The 16993-nt window shown below is 35.0% G+C and overlaps 2 protein-coding genes and 1 long non-coding RNA gene across 3 annotated transcripts; all 3 read right to left on the bottom strand.

Moving 5' to 3' along the window:
• Positions 1 to 6297: 6297 nt before the first annotated feature.
• On the bottom strand, positions 6298 to 6697 carry LOC111242244. Its single transcript, XR_002669021.1, has 3 exons — positions 6632 to 6697; positions 6465 to 6560; positions 6298 to 6377 (listed from the first exon to the last, which is right to left on the bottom strand). It is a non-coding gene; the product is annotated as an uncharacterized LOC111242244 (long non-coding RNA).
• A 212-nt stretch (positions 6698 to 6909) lies between these two features.
• On the bottom strand, positions 6910 to 11566 carry LOC106770161. The gene is made up of 9 exons (XM_014655983.1): positions 11278 to 11566; positions 10754 to 10980; positions 8699 to 8905; positions 8373 to 8615; positions 7849 to 8302; positions 7566 to 7711; positions 7267 to 7487; positions 7036 to 7159; positions 6910 to 6915 (listed from the first exon to the last, which is right to left on the bottom strand). Exons 1-9 carry the CDS (start codon positions 11564 to 11566, stop codon positions 6910 to 6912), a joined length of 1917 nt encoding a protein of 638 aa, XP_014511469.1.
• Positions 11567 to 14491: 2925 nt separating this feature from the next.
• On the bottom strand, positions 14492 to 15541 carry LOC106770160. The gene has a single exon (XM_014655982.1). The coding sequence runs from the start codon at positions 15539 to 15541 to the stop codon at positions 14492 to 14494; it is 1050 nt and encodes a 349-aa protein (XP_014511468.1).
• Between the last annotated feature and the right edge of the window lie 1452 nt (positions 15542 to 16993).

The raw sequence follows: 16993 nt of genomic DNA, 5'->3' as shown, positions 1-16993 counted from the left end.
TCAAATATTGATGAAGGAGCCTCTACCCAATATCAACCGAGTGTTTTCTTTAATCATACAACAAGAAAGGCAGGAAAAGTGTGATTCTGGGCTTACCCACTAGAGTGACATTAAGGTCCTAGCCAATATCACTGAGCAACAGGGTCAGTGGAGGAGTGAACAGAATTGGAGAGGTCGTGGACGTGGATCTGTACCTCGCGGTCAAGGAAGAGGGAGAGGAAGGAACCAAAATTATGGGAAACAGTGCTCTTATTGCAGTAAAATGAACCATACTGTTGATGAATGCTACTCCAAACATGGATATCCACCATGGTATAAGAAAAATGACAATAATAATCAGATCAATGGGGGACAAAGTGGGTAGGGATCTGCTAATGTCTGTTCTACATCTGCTACCCGAGAAATTAGCGAACAGACCAAACAGCAAGGTCCTGTGCAAAGTTCTTTCACTCCTGAACAAATGCAGAAACTGTTGTAAATGCTAGAAAAGGTGGACAACTCTCCTCATAGTATTAGTCAAATACAAAGAGACACTGTAGAGGACAAACAAGGTATGTCCTCATGAATTATTGACACAGGGGCCACTGATCATGTGACCCATGATAAGAATCAGTTTATAACTTTCACTAAGATTAAACCTATATCTGTGAAACTGCCAAACAACTCTATTGTTACAGCCCACTATGCAGGGACTGTAGTGTTTTCTAATAAATTCAAAATCTTTAATGTTTTATATATACTTGAGTTCAATTTCAATCTTATATCTGTCCAAAGTCTAATTAAAGACATGGATTGCATACTAACTTTTGGCTCTAAGATGTGTCAAATTCAGGACAGCTCTACCTTGAGGATGATTGGATGTGCTAATATGTACAAGGGACTCTACTACTTGCAACCTTTCGAAAGGGACCCAACATCTAGTTTTACTTTTTCATATGAACATGTAAATGTAAATCTATGGCACTATAGGCTAGGCCATCCTGGACACAAAATTGTTGAGAAAATATGCAGGATTTTTCCTTATGTTCAAACTGTTTTTGATGATACTTGTGATATATGCCATTATGCTAAGCAGCACAGATTGCCTTTTCCTAAAAGTACTTTTATATCTGCCAATTGCTTTGATTTAATACATTGTGATATATGGGGTCCTATCTCTATCCCTTTTATACATGGACATAAATATTTCCTAACTGTTGTTGATGATTGTAGTAGACACAGTTGGGCTTTTCTCATGCATAACAAGAGTCAAACTAGAGACCTTTTACAAGCTTTCATCATAAAAGTTAAGACACAATTCAATAAAACCATAAAAACTATTAGAACTGACAATGGGCCTGAATTTAGTTGTAATAGCATATATGATTCTTATGGCATTGAGCATCAAAGAAGTTGTGTTGAAACCCCACAACAAAATTCTGTTGTGGAACGTAAACACCAATACATAATGAATGTTACTCGAAGCTTAATTTTTCAGTCTAACATTCCCCATGCTTATTGGTCCTATGATTTGTCTCATGTTATATACCTAATAAATAGACTTCCATCATCTGTTATTAGAAATAAAACCCCATATGAAGTACTGCATAATAATTCTCCTACTTACCTTGACCTAAAAGTGTTTAGTTGCTTGTGTTTTGCATCTACTTTAGAAAATAACATGACTAAGCTTGACTCTAGGGCTAAAAAAGGTATATTTATGGGCTATAAAAGTGGAGTTAAAGTATATGTGGTCCTTGATATTAATAGTAGAGAGATCTTCATTAGTAGAAATGTTGTCTTTTACGAAAACATTTTTCCTTATAAAAATGGGCAAAGTGATAAAGCTGAAAATAATAATGATGAAGACAGTAGGTTTTTCCTTGACAATTTGCCCTGCAGCTATAGAGAAAGTGGTGAAAGGCCAACAGAGGATGTTGATATCAATGCTGAGGAGAGTGATCTCGTAGAAGGGACACAAGGAATCAATCAAAGAAGATCTAACAGAATGAGAAAGACCCCTGAATATTTAAAGGATTATGTACACCAAACAAATCAGCTACCATCTGCACCCTTGTGTATGAAAATGGTTTGAAAACTCCCTATCCTATTACTAATGTCTTATCTTATGAAAATTTATCAAAGAAACATTTAAGGTACACTCTTGCTGTGAATACTGCGAAAGAACCCAACTCCTATGAGGAGGCCAAAGATAACCCTGAATGGGCATATGCCATGAGAAAAGAAATTAAGGCTCTACAAGACAATTCCACCTAGTTTTTAACTCAACTTCCCCCTAGTAAGAAGCCCATTGGATGTAGATGGGTTTATAAAGTTAAGCACAAAGTCGATGACACTATAGAGAGGTATAAGGCCCAGTTGGTGGCCAAGGGCTACACTCAACAAGAAGGAATAAATTTCCTAGATACTTTTTCTCCTGTTGCAAAGCTTACTTATGTCAGACTTCTACTTGCTATTGTTGCCTCAAGAAATTGGTTTCTACATCAACTCGATGTGGACAATGCCTTCCTACATGGGGACTTGAAGGAAGATGTTTATATGGAACTTCCACCCAGATTAAAGCCTGACAGAGAAGGACAAGTACGCAAACTGACTAAATCTCTATATGGGCTAAAGCAAGCTAGCAGACAATGGTTTGAAAAGTTATCTAATTTTCTTATTTCTGCTAATTATGTTCAATCAAAATTTGATCATTCTCTTTTTGTCAAGAAGACTCCCACAGATTTTACAACCCTCCTTGTATATGTAGATGATATTGTTGTAACAGGAAATTCTATGAAGGAGATCAATCACATAAAGGCCTTTTTGCATCAACAATTCCACATTAAAGATTTGGGAGAGCTTAAGTACTTTCTAGGTTTTGAGGTTGCTAGATCAAAGAAAGGGATACATCTCTACCAGAGAAAGTATGCCCTTGACATACTTGAAGAAACAAGAATGCTAGGAAGCAAACCATGTACTACTCCCTTTTTGAACGACACAAGTTTGCTATACAAAGCGGAGAATTATCTAGATAATCCCAGTACCTATCGTAGACTAATAGGGAAGCTTTTCTACTTAACTAATACTCGGCCTGACTTGTGTTTTAGTGTTAATCTATTGAGTCAATTTATGCAGGAACCTACTAGACATCACTATAAAGCCTTACAACATATTTTAAGATATGTCAAGTCTAGTCCTTCAGAAGGATTTTTCTTTGCCGCTGACTCTGACACACAGATTAAAGGGTTTAGTGATTCGAATTGGGCCACTTGCCCCAATACCAGGAGGTCGACTACGGGTTATTGCGTTTTTTTGGGATCGTCGTTGGTTTCGTGGAAGTCAAAGAAACAAAACACAGTGTCGAGGTCTTCTACTGAAGTAGAGTATCGTGCCCTTGCTACCACTATTTGTGAGATGCAGTGGCTTCACTACCTCCTACAAGATCTTCAGATTCAGCCTACTGCTACTACTGTACTATATTGTGATAACAACTTTGCAAGACACATTGCCCACAATCAGAGTTTTCATGAGCGATCGAAGCACATCGATCTGGACTGTCATGTGGTCCGTGAGAAGATTCAAGTCAAGTTTCTGCACCTTCTCCCTATTCGATCAGAAGAGAAACTTGCTGATGTATTCCCTAAGTTTCCTCACCGAACTCATTTTAGATCTATCATCCCCAAGCTTGGACTGGTGAGCATCCACCATCCAACTTGAAGGGGGAGTATTAATGTTTTCTATTATTCTAGCTAATGCTCTTAAAGAGCTGTTTCTTATTTTGTTTTAGATTAGGATTTTCTGTTTGTCGGTTAGAGGTTCTAACCATTTTATGTTAAGCTTTTATCATTATCGGAACCCTATATAAGAAGGGTTCCAGTATGTTGTTTTGTACAGAAGAAAGTTCCCAATAATATAGACACGTTGTATTTTAATCAGAAAAGCAAATACCCAAAGTCTTCTTACCTTTGTTTTCCTCCATCTTCTTCTGACCCATTCCTGTCCTATCACCGCTTGCTTAAATCTTCGTTGGAACTGCTGCAGGAAATTACCTGAGCCACGACTAGGGTTCGCTTTCTTCTTTTCTCATTCTCGCAAAGTCTCTCTTAAAGTACGACCTCACCTACTCACTGATTCAAAGAAGCTTTTGATGAAACTTTAGTTTTGGCGTTTTGGGCCTGTGACTTTTGGGCCTGACCATTCCAGAGTTGGGCTGCTACTTTAATAACTACCATATTTACTAACAAGCCTAATCCTTGTCAATTTCAACTATTGATGCCTAAGATAGGAATGATACACAATATGAATATTTATGATGATCTTAGGTTTTATTTTTACTTAACAATACATTTCACTCAAACATAAAAATTATTCGCAAATTGGTTTGAACTTAAACAAATCAAAACCAAACTAAACAATTTTTGTGGTTTGGTTAGAATTTGCTATTTTCTGTATGATTTTTTTATAAGTACATGTATCTAGTTTTATTTATTTTAACGTGATACCTTAACATTATATCATGATTTAATTCTTTATTTCGCTATAATTAAATATCTGTTCCTTTCAACATTATGTATAATATTAAATTGTTTGTTATATTAAACTTTTGGTTCATACATATTTCTTTTCTATAAAAAAAGAATTATAAATAAATATTAAGGCATAAGAGTTATCTAGATTTTTACTAAAATGAAAAAAAAAATGTAAATCAATATGTTGTATTTATACATTGACTAGTATAGATGAGGCTTTTAATGAGCTATATTTTTTTTCAAAGACAGTCATAGATTGTTGTTAATTTTAGTTATTGTTATAAGTTCAAATAATTAACTACAGGTGAATTAAATTGTCATCATCATGTGGGTGGTGATAGTGATCAACAGTGACATCATTTAATTGTTCCTTTTAATGGTGGTGGTATGGTGAGCGACCAACGACGATAATACTTAACTATGATGACTAGTGATGATGACTCTAAATGGGTCAGCGACTACGAGCTTCGATGATGTCACAAAGACGGGCGAGAGGGAGTAAACCACTCCATATAAATGTGAAGTGAGCCCACACAAAAATGCAACAATCTTGGCAGCAAGACGACTCGAGTTTGTGGTACGACAACTAATAGAAATTAGTTTTTTAAGTTTAACTAAATCTCAAAAAATTGGTATGTAAAGTGAGGTTTGCACCCATTTATATATTATAAATTGGTCTTATATCCTACAAAACCGATCTGTAAGGTGAGGTTTGCACCTCATTTATATATTATAAATTGGCCTTAGCTCTAGTCAATGTGAGACTTCGAACACACCCTCTTCATATTGAGGTATAGACATCTCATGCGTGATAGTAGAACTTGGATGGTCCAATAGCGGCTCGACAACGGGTGAAATAGAAACGTCCAAGAAATAAGAAATATCACTAGGATAGACTCTAACCATGGCTCTGATACCATATTAGAAAATGAGTTTTTTAAACCTAACTCAACCCCACAAAACCGACTTATAAGGTGAGGTTTGCACTCCACTTATATGTTATAAATGTGGGACTTCCAATAACAACCGAAAAGCTTGAAGGTGCGACGCGTGGCGAGCTTGAAAGGGCAACTAGCACGGAAAGATCGAAAACACAACACGAGCGAGAAAGTGAAAAAAGCAGGTCTTTTTTCTTTTTTTATTTTCTTAAAAACATGACTTTTAACAACGGTTGACCACGAAACCATCATTTTATGCAAGACTTTCAACAATCATTCACCTTAACACTAGTGCAAAAAAAGGTATTTTATACCTCTTAAAAAAGGCTTTTTATACCAATTTTCAAGTAGGTATAGAAGTAGGGGGTATAAAAAGTTTTCAATTTTTTATACCTACTCTAAAATAGGTGAAGAAAGCTTTACTTTTACACCTATTCTGTTTATAATAGGTATAAAAGTCTGATATTTACACAGAAAAAACTCTTTTTTTTATACCTGCTGGGGTTAGAATAGGTATAAAAGAATATCACTTTAATACCTACTTATGCTAGAATAGGTATAAAAGAATCTCACTTTTATACCTGCTAATACTATAACCGGTGTAAAAAGTGAATTTTTTTTTTAAATATTTGATTTGTACGTACTACTATCCATATCCAGATCTGCATAAAATTCAATCCCAGAATACAGTTTAAATAATCAATATCGTTTCTATTAACACATCAAAATGTAATATTTACCTATCAAAGTTCCTAAATATATTTACCTAACATAGTTACTTAAGATAGTTACACATAAAATAGTTCTTAAACTCAAAATGTAATATTAAAACATCTAATCATTTACAAATGGTTAAAAAAAATGTAGCCCACTGTTCCCGAATATCCTTTATGACATGTTGTTCCATTGGAGACGTGTCATCAAATATCTACACAATGAATAGTTTGAATCAAGTTATAATATTAATGACTTAATATCTTAATTATAAAATGTCCACGTTACCAAATTCCATTACCAAATTCCATGAGTCAACAACATTGGCGGATATAATTTTCTGCATGTGCCTCATGACATAATATCCGCACTCAAAGCTTCCCGGTTGACGTGAGCACTACAAGTTAAATTTATAAAGTATCATAAAATTTATAATTGTATTTATAGTTTGAAAGATTAACTACTTACAGTTGGTGCAACGAACTTCAACTTCTTTCTAGAGACGATATGTGTTCCTTGCAACCTTGAATATGCATCAACCACTCTATTGAAATGAATTATTAAAATGTACATTAAAATGAGTCCTAAGAAACTTAGTAAAATCAATTATGTGTACACAACAAATAAATTATTAAAAAACTTACGATATTAGTGTATTTTTAATTGCCAAAGTGCGAGGTTTTTTGTGCAATGAACATAAGAGAACTACAAGAAACTGTTGAGGAAGAATTAGTAACAATTGCTAGTTACCCCTGCAAATTCAAACAAAAATAGTGTTAAATAACATTTACATAAATAGAATTTTATTAATAAAAATTATATACATACTGTTGCAAATAAGGTGCTAAGTACACTTGTTTTTTTCCGTTTACAAAAGCCTCTAAGAGGTACTTTTGGACCTCTTCACCTTTATTTCCAACTCCTTGAATGGCAACAGGGTCGATAAAACCATAAATGTGATCATTCCTCCTTTCAATGCTGAACCTATGTAAATACCTTAAACATTGAAAATAAATAATGTTAGAATAATTGAATACATTTAAACTTCATAAATGTAGAAATTTACTTACAACAACCAAAGTTGTAGTACTGATATACATAACATATCAGTGCCAGAGAGAATTTCAAAAATATCCCTCTGATATATAAAGAAAGAGAGTGAAGATGTCCTGTTTGTGACTTCAGGAGGCATTTGTAACTCTACAGGAGAAAGGGAGATCTTCATTGCCAACAACACACTAAGTTGTTCTAGAATTATTTGTTGTGGCGGCTGTGGCGTTTGTTGCAGTGATTCATTCATATTTTTTTGCCCTTGTGCTTCAACCTAGTATACATATTTAAAAACTTACAAAATATTAGTATTACCAATAAAAACAACAAAGTGTGTAATTAAAACAATTACCTCCTTTACAATTGCTCTTGATAATCTAAGGGGCCAAAGGATAAAATTTCCAGGGGCCTGTCCCACTGTCTGAACATCTTGAGTGGGCACAGGGACTCGAGCTGTAGCATCTCGTACGTCTACAACCACCACTCTCATCATATCAGCTGTAATGGTTTCATGGTGTATGGTTGACCCCAATGTATACATTTTACCTAAGTTATCCAAATAATATTTGTAAAATATATCAAAGAATATAATTCAACAAACAAGTACATCTAGACAATATAATAAGATAAATTACCTAAGGCCACCAAGTACTGTAGGGCATCATCACTAAACAACTCGTAGTCTGCATCAATAGTGGGAGATGCATTTTGAGGAGAAACATCACAACTCTCCTTTGTGCTTACACAAAGATGAGAAGGTTGAGGGGGATTCCTAGGCTGGCTTGAGGAGGAGGCTAATTCTGCTCGCACATCTGCTAACAATTGTGCCCGCATATCAGAGTACTCCTTCTTCAATTGTTCTCTCATCTCCTGTCTAATTTCTTCTTTTATACCCTTGAGGACCTCCTCACTAACATAGGCTTTACTATGATGACTTGTTGGAGGACCGAAGAATTGACGGATGCCAATAAATTTACCAACACCTCGAACACGTCCAGAATGCTCTGGACGACCAATGGCAACTGCTAATATGTCCTCACGGCCCTCAGGAGTGAATGTACCTTGTGTGCTCTGCTCCACCAACTCATCCTACAACCAAACATTTAAAGTTAAGTTAATCACATATGGGAGATCATATGTTATTCATATAGGGACTTACAATGCGCCTAGCTATGCTCGCTGTTTCCTCAGATGTGTACTCCCCAGATGGTCTTTGGCGAGCTCTCTTCCATGTAACATGGCGTGGAGGACGAGTTATGGTACTCGTATTGGAGGCCCCACTAGAATTAGAGGCAGATGCCTCTTTCATCATCTTCTGCTCCAATTTCTCATAACCCCCACGAGACAATATGTGGGGGTGGACATTTTTCTTTGCGATCTCTTGTGCAACTCTCCTCTTAGCCTATGACATCAGTGTATAGATAATTAATTATGTTAGCAATATGTTAACATAAATAGTTAAACTATGATATAAAATGAATTTACCTGAAAGGTAGGATCTAATCGCTTCAACTTAAAGGCTTGCCATGTTTCCTCATCAAGAAATTGATATTTTTCACAAGGACTTTTATCAGTTTTGGAACCATAAATATAATGACTTGTAAGCATGGTTTTAAAATTCTTCCATCTTCCACCGGCATATGAAATCCATTTCTTCCTCAATATATTAGTGTTTGGAACATCATACGTGACCTGTGAAATAAGAATGAATGATATATTTGTAAAAAACTCAATGCACTTGAAAGTAATATAGGGATGTATCTACTGTATATTGACTTTTTCTTATTGCAGTTTATAAATGTAAGATTTTTTTTTAGTATAGAATAAGTTGAGGACTGAAATGTATTCACCATTAAATTTGTTTTCGCTACTAGAAATTGTTCTTTGATTTTCTATGTATCAGTGCTTGTAAGGCAGCCTAGTGAGTTAGAATTGGCTCAAGCTTTCCATCAGGGAAAGTACTTTGCAGGCATTGCAAAGAAGCATCTTTTCATAACAATATATTAGGCGTAAATTTGCATTAGTTATGTCTATGATTGATGCTATCTGGGAAATCTAGGGAAGGTCAACAAGAAAACCTAGTATTTGGATAGGAACTTAGATTTCTATATTGCAATGGATAAGAATGAGGTCAGCCAACATTACATAAACTATTAACTATGTCCTCTTTATATTATTAAAACATGAATTATGTTTGAACAAGTATTTCACAATTGAAAAAGTTTGTAGCATGACTAAAGTATTCATTCCATCTTTCCTAGCCCACAAAATTTAATTAAGAAATGTATTAAAAGAATGAGGTGATGAAACTTAATCCCAATGTATCTTATATATTTCTATATCTGATGTGCTTTCATATTTAAAAAAAAAAATACTACAAAACTTAGTTTTAACTTTTATTTTAAGTTCTTATTATTTAATTTTACTTCACCTTTTATAGTTTATTTTGAGCTTGACATTCTAAAATTAATGTAATTTTTGGTATTATTCCAAGTCTTACTAAATTGAACAATTTTATTTATTTTTAAAACTACTAACAATAATGATGTATTTATGAAAAATTAGTACGATATTAGTTGAAAAAGAATAATGATTAATTTTAGTATTAATACAAAAGTAATATGAAAAACCAAGTTGTTATAAAAACTTAAATACTGAAATGGAAGAGACTATATGGAAAAGAAATACAAAAGAAAAAAAGCAATACAAAATTTCAAATTATTCATAAAAGAAAAATGTAAAGTTCTCTAATCTTAATAGATTACTTACAAATTTTAATATTTTAATTTCTTTTAAAATACTTTACCCAAATAAGAACAATTAACTCTGAACAAGGCAAAGGCTAAAATTGTTTAGCAGGAAAAGAAACTAAGTATGTATATATAAAGTAGGGCTATATCATTTCAAGAATATCATCATAACTGTCACACAATTTCTTAGAGAAAGATAATACTGACCAAAGAAACTAAGTGTTATGTTATGTTTACTCTGCAATTGCTTCATTTTTGCTTGTTGGCTTTTTGCTACTGTTACAGTAGTTTCTTCATTTAGGTTTCCTTTCTTTAATTGTAACTATATTACCTCTGATGATTAAGATTAAGATACAGAGTGCACTTTTTTTATGGTAGAGGTGTATCAGTCTAAAACATGAAGAGGGGAGTAGTTGTTACAGGTTCTGTTTATGATATGCTTCACATGTTCAGTTCTTATTTTCAGCTTTGCCTCTTTTAATAACACTCAAACCAGATTGCTTATTTTTGCTTCTGACTTTTTAGTACATTAATCTAACAAACTTTCAATCTAATGAAAGAACTAACACGTCCTAAACGTATTTCTATCAGGTTGTTGTACTATATCATATCAAAGAGATCAATTGAGGTGCACAAAAGTAATGCTATCAAAATATATTCAAATTTATGAATTTATCTGACACTAAAAACTCAATAGAGAATTATATATGTTAAATTGTATATGTTAATGACACATTATATCAAAGTTAAGATTTCATATCAGGATGTTATGTCATATCTGGTTCTTCACATTCTCTGGAACATGATCCCAATCATCACAAAGAATGGATGCCTTGCTTCTACCTAGTAAGGCTACATAACTGATGAATTTCGTGCTATTTTCTCCTAAGGGTTTACAGGTTTGCATATCAAAACAAATGGGAATCCTATAATCAGCGTTGCGGGTGGTTGCCAACTCTCTCAACCTAGTCCCAGACCTACCTCTTTTTTGGGTAGGCATATGAACGTCGTTCGCACCTTCAGAGAAGAACAGCAAAGTATGATCTTGAAGAATCATATCCATGGCATGAGTGATCCGTGTGCATCATGATAATCATTCAAGAAGAAAACAAGAAAACTTACAGAGAGTAAAGTTGGAAAAAGCAGAGAAGCTCGAGAGAGAGAGGAAGAGAACTTTCTACACAATTATATTATGAATAAAATGTGTATTGTATCTATTAAAAGTAAAAGAGTACCCTATATATATATAGGGTGACAGAGACGGTAAAGTACACAGTAAAAAGCAGATAAGAATCAATTAAAGAGGATTCTAACAGCCCCCCTCAAGCTTGGCGTAGATGTTAAGAGTGCCAAGCTTGGAATTTATGCTATGAAAGGTTGAAGGAGGAAGAGGCTTGGTCAATATATCAGCAAGTTGTAGAGTAGTGTGTATGGGGAGGAGCTTCACAATGCCCTGTTGAACTTTTTCCCGAATGAGATGGCAGTCAATCTCTATGTGTTTTGTTNGTTCATGGAATACTTGGTTGGTGGCGATTTTGATGGCAGAGATGTTGTCACAATATATGGTGGCAGGTTGTGGAAGAGGAAGATGGAGATCATTCATAAGATTACTAAGCCACTGGAGTTCACAAACGGTCTGGGCAAGAGCGCGGTATTCAGCTTCGGATGAGCTGCGGGAGACCGTGTTTTGCTTTTTTTATTTCCATGCTATTGGTGAGTCCCCCAAGTAAACAATATAGCCAGTGGTAGATTTGCGAGAATCAGGACAGTCGGCCCAGTCGGAATCACTGTAAGCTTGTAATTGAAGGTTATTATTTGCGGTTAGAAAAATACCTTGTCCAAGAGTTTGTTTGATATAGCGTAAGATTCTAAAGGCAGCTTGGTGATGGAGCGTGGTTGGAGCAGCAACAAATTGGCTGAGACGATGGACAGCGTAGGTGATATCTGGACGGGTGTTGGTGAGGTATATAAGCCTTCCTATTAGCCTTCTAAATGCAGCGGGGTCATCAAGAGGAACACCATCAGAAGATATTTTGGTGGAAAAATTCATAGGAGTGCTGACAGGAGCTGCATCAAGCATCCCTGTTTCTGTGAGAAGATCAATAGCATATTTCCTCTGGGTTAAAAGGATCCCTGCACTACTTCTAGCAACTTCAAAGCCCAAAAAGTAAGATAAATTACCAAGATTTTTTATTTTTAAACTGTCATTAAGCAGTTTTGTGATTTGTTCAATATCATGAATATTATTTCCAGTGAGTATTATATCATCAACATAAACAAGCATTATAGTAATGTTATTTCCAGTATGTTTTACAAAAAGAGAGTGGTCTCCAGATGTTAGTGAAAAGTTGTGAGAGAGAAGAAAAGATGATAACTTGTCATACCACTGTCTGCTAGCTTGTTTCAAACCATAGAGAGATTTATGAAGAAGGCAAACCTGATTTTTACCTGTGGTAAGGACCCCCGGTGGTATTTCCATGTAAACCTCTTCGTTTAAGTCACCGTGTAGAAAGGCATTATTGACATCTAATTGTCTTATGTGCCAATTTTTAGCTGAAGCTAAAGATAGTATGAAACGAACACTAGTTAATTTAATAACAGGAGAGAATGTTTCAAAATAATCAATACCCTCCATTTGATTGTAGCCCTTGGCAACAAGGCGAGCCTTGAATCTGTCTATGGTCCCATCGGCCTTGTGCTTTGTTTTGTATACCCATTTGCAGCCTATAGCCTTTTTGTGGGAAGGGAGAGTGGTGATGGTCCATGTATTGTTGTGTTCTAGAGCCATGATTTCTTCTTTCATAGCCTGCCGCCAGTGATCATGTTGTATGGCTTCTTTGTAATCCTACGGATCAGTAACACTATCTAAAGAGAAAATGAAAGCTTTATATGCAGTTGATAATTTGGCAAAAGATAGGACATTGCTAATTGGGTATTTTGTTTTAATAGTAGTATAAGAAGAGATTTGGAAATCTTTTAGATAGGCTGGTGGTTTTCTAACTCTACTAGATCGTCTGGGAGAGTCATTTTCATGATGTGCATTTTCGGCAGGGTCTTAAGTATGTTCATCATTTATGGTGACATTGTCAATGGGAACAACAGTGTTATTGTGATCATCATTATACATAAAGGGATTAGTAGATAAAGGTATTGAAACATTCTGATCTTGTATAAAAGGGGAATTAATGGCAGGAAATTCATTTTCAAGAAAAGTAACATTTCTAGAAACATTAATATCATGGCTGTCAAGATCATATGTAATGTAACCTTTAGTTGTAGGATGTAATCCAAGGAAGAGGTTGGGCTTGGCACGGGGATCAAGCTTTTTTCTATTGGAATGAAGAGTGCTAACATAACAGAGGCAGCCAAAGACTCTCAACCTGGAAATGTCAAAGTCANTGTGATATAATCTGTCANATGGTGAATTATTATTGAGAAAAGGAGTAGGCATTATGTTAATTAAAAGAGTAGCATAGTTGAGGGCATATGTCCAAAATTGAGTAGAAATTTTAGAATGAAAAAGCAAGGCTCTAGTTACATTGAGAAGATGTTGGTGTTTCTTCTCAACTATACCATTCTGTTGAGGAGTTTCAATGCAAGATGTTTGATGAACTATACCTTCGATGTTAAAATAATCAGTCATAGCAAATTCTTTGCCGTTATCAGAACGAATGATCTTTATGCTAGTTTGAAACTGATTTTTAACATATGCAATAAAATGAATAATGTGTTGACGAGTTTCAGATTTATGTTTCATCAAATGTATCCAAGTATATCTAGTATAATCGTCAACAATGGTTAAAAAATATCTGTGAGAATGCAAGGAGGGATTAGAGCATGGTCCCCAAATATCAATATGTATAAGATCAAAAGCATGAGAGGTATGAGTAATACTAGGAGAAAAAGGAAGACGTCTTTGTTTAGCAGTATGGCAAGCATTGCAATTGTCAGTTCTAAAATCAATGTAGCTATACTTGTGTCTCAAAATTTCTAGTCTTGATCAGACAAATGACCTAGCCGATTGTGCCAAATGTTTTTACAATCAAATTTAGCAGCAGTGTGCTTATCTACAGAGTGAGTAAAATGGTGTGTAGTGTTGATGGATCCGCGAAAGATGTACAACCCTCCATTCACCTCAACTGAACCAATCTTGTTGTTTGTGGTCAAATCCTGAATAAAACATGTTCCATTAGTGAAGCTAATACAAACATTATTATGTGCAACCAGCTTAGAGACAGAGATGAGGTTATAACAAAAATCTGGAATAAACAGAACATCTTTGAGAATAATATGTTTACTGATTTTAACAATGCCTTTATGTGTGGCGTTGGTTTGCATGTCGTTAGGTAGATTAATGGTCACAGGGGTAATTTTTTCATAAGAGCTTAAGTGAGTGAGAGAAGAGGAAACATGATCTGTTGCGCCATAATCTAATATCCATGATATAATACATTTGCCTTCATGAGAAGTAAGGGTAAAAACGGATTTACCTGTATCAGTTGAATTAGATATTATGGAACTGATCTGATTAGTGGATGGGGGCTCCTGTGTCATTAGAGGGCTTGATAAGGGCCATGAGAGCTTGATACTGCTGTTGTGTCAAGCGGACCTCTTGATCAATGGCATCTGCAGACTTGGTATCTTGATTTGTAGTCATGAAACTTTTTCCATTGTGAAGTTTATGACCTGGAGGAAACCCATGTTTCCTGTAGCAGACTTCAATGGTATGTCCGATTTTGCCACAATGGGAGCAAATCTTCTTACCAGTGGTATTTTTGTTAGCAGGAAATCCATGTTTCTTGAAGCAAACCGATTCATTGTGACCATTCTTGCCACAATAGGAACAGGTGACAATACCAACAGCGACAACATGTTTAACTTCCAGCCCATTGAGAAAATTATTGCTCATAACCTGTCTTTCTTGCTGTACAACATAGGAAAAGATTTTCGAGATGGGAGGCATAGGATCCATTAATAAAACGTGAGACTGAATGTTACCGTATTGTTCATTCAGTCCGCGAAGAAATTGTAGAATCCGATCCTCATTCTTTCTTTGAGTAATTGTTGAAGTACGTTTGCAAGAGCACTTGACTTCACAGGAACAGGTTGGCTCAGGACGAAAGTTGTCGAGCTCATCCCAGATTATGCGCAGCTTGGTAAAATACTCTGTCACAGTGCTTTCCCCTTGTTTTAGAGCGGCGGCTTCGTTTTGCAATTTAGAAATACGTAAGAGATCTCCTTGGAAGAATCTTGATTTTAGGTCGTCCCAAATGGCTTGGGCGTTGTCCATCCAGAGGATACTACGACGTATGTCCGGAGATACAGAGTGTACGAGCCACGAGACCACCATGTTGTTGCATCTTGTCCATGCGTGATAAGAATCGGCTTCCTTTTGCGGTGGAGTAGCAGTACCGTCAATAAACTGAACCTTGTTCTTCGCACTTAAGGCTGTGTACATTGATTTGCTCCAAGCATGATAATTGTTGGATTCTAGGAGAGGGGAAACGAGAGAAATTGCAGGACTTTCGCTTGGATGGAGATACAAGAGACCGGAAGATTGAGTGTGTTCCTCCGTCATCGTCGAATATCCTGTAAAAGAAAAGAGGAACAAAGAAAAGGAAGACGAGAGAAAGAAAAAGAAAAAGAGGGAAAAGGGAAAAAATTAGGGTCCCGAGGCGCAACAGAGCTCTTCAAAAGAAGAGCTCTGATACCATCAGAGAAGAACAGCAAAGTATGATCTTGAAGAATCATATCCATGGCATGAGTGATCCGTGTGCATCATGATAATCATTCAAGAAGAAAACAAGAAAACTTACAATTTAAAGTTGGAAAAAGTAGAGAAGCTCGAGAGAGAGGAAGAGAACTTTTTACACAATTATATTATGAATAAAATGTGTATTGTATCTATTAAAAGTAAAAGAGTACCCTATATATATAGGGTGACAAAGGCGGTAAAGTACACAGTAAAAAACAGATAAGAATCAATTAAAGAGGATTCTAACACACCTTGTGAAGGTGGGAGGTCACCAGAGCGTCAACAGACATTTCCCTACATAAATCATTAAGTGTTAATAATAATTAATAGATAAAATAACAAAACAAAATATTCATTAAGTGGATAGGTAAAAATGAATTGGTAGGGATTCATGAATGCTATTGCTGCATATTAACTACTACTTCTACTACTCAACAAGGGGAACCTTCCACCTTTATTTATTGTTTTCTTTTAAATCATTTTTTCTTTTTTATTTTCTTTTTTGTTCTTATCTCCTCCTCTTTTATTTTCTTTTAAGACAATTTAATCCATTTCATTTTAGTGTCTTTTCTTCTCACAAATTAAATTTCTTTCGTTTTTTTAATCAAAATAATCATTCATTAAGAGGCTTGTTGGCTTTTCAAAATTATAAGTTTTGGAACAAAAATCATTTTTGTCTGAGAATAGCTATAACTTTAATGATAAATGTCACATGAATTATTTTTTCTTTAGTTAAACATAAACTCTCCATAATTATGCTACAACTTAATTTTTCTTTCATAACTTACCACATATTTTTCCATTATAATTTAAATGCATATTGTCAGGTCATTTAATACTTTCACAAGCCCAATTGTATTCAGACAGTATAAGTGTTTCTAAGACTGCATAAGTCTTTTTATTCATATTCAGAAAATGAAAGCAATGCAATAAATAAAGAGATTTTGTAACCCCTAGTAATAAAGACATGATACGGGGAATATGTAAAAATTGTTCCTAATAATAGATATAAGAAAGATATTCCTGATTATAAAAGTTTTGAGTCTTATTTCTATAATTACAACAAACATAGGATTAAAGGCTAGACCATTTACTCTCTGACTCTCTGTTAACACTTCTCTCCTAGATAATAAGAACCCTATTCCCTAACCTAATGTTCCTCTCAATTCTTCCTTCTTCTTTCGTTGCCAACGCGTCACCTCACACCACTCTTTATTTCATCCTTTTGATCTTCCTTTTATTCTTCTCCTACATAACCCATTCTCCTACCGCAAT

Source organism: Vigna radiata, chromosome 8 (genome assembly GCF_000741045.1).
Source record: "Vigna radiata var. radiata cultivar VC1973A chromosome 8, Vradiata_ver6, whole genome shotgun sequence".
Taxonomy (NCBI): domain Eukaryota; kingdom Viridiplantae; phylum Streptophyta; class Magnoliopsida; order Fabales; family Fabaceae; genus Vigna; species Vigna radiata.
Note: the sequence above shows the minus strand (reverse complement) of the source record. Positions and strands in the feature narration are given on the sequence as shown.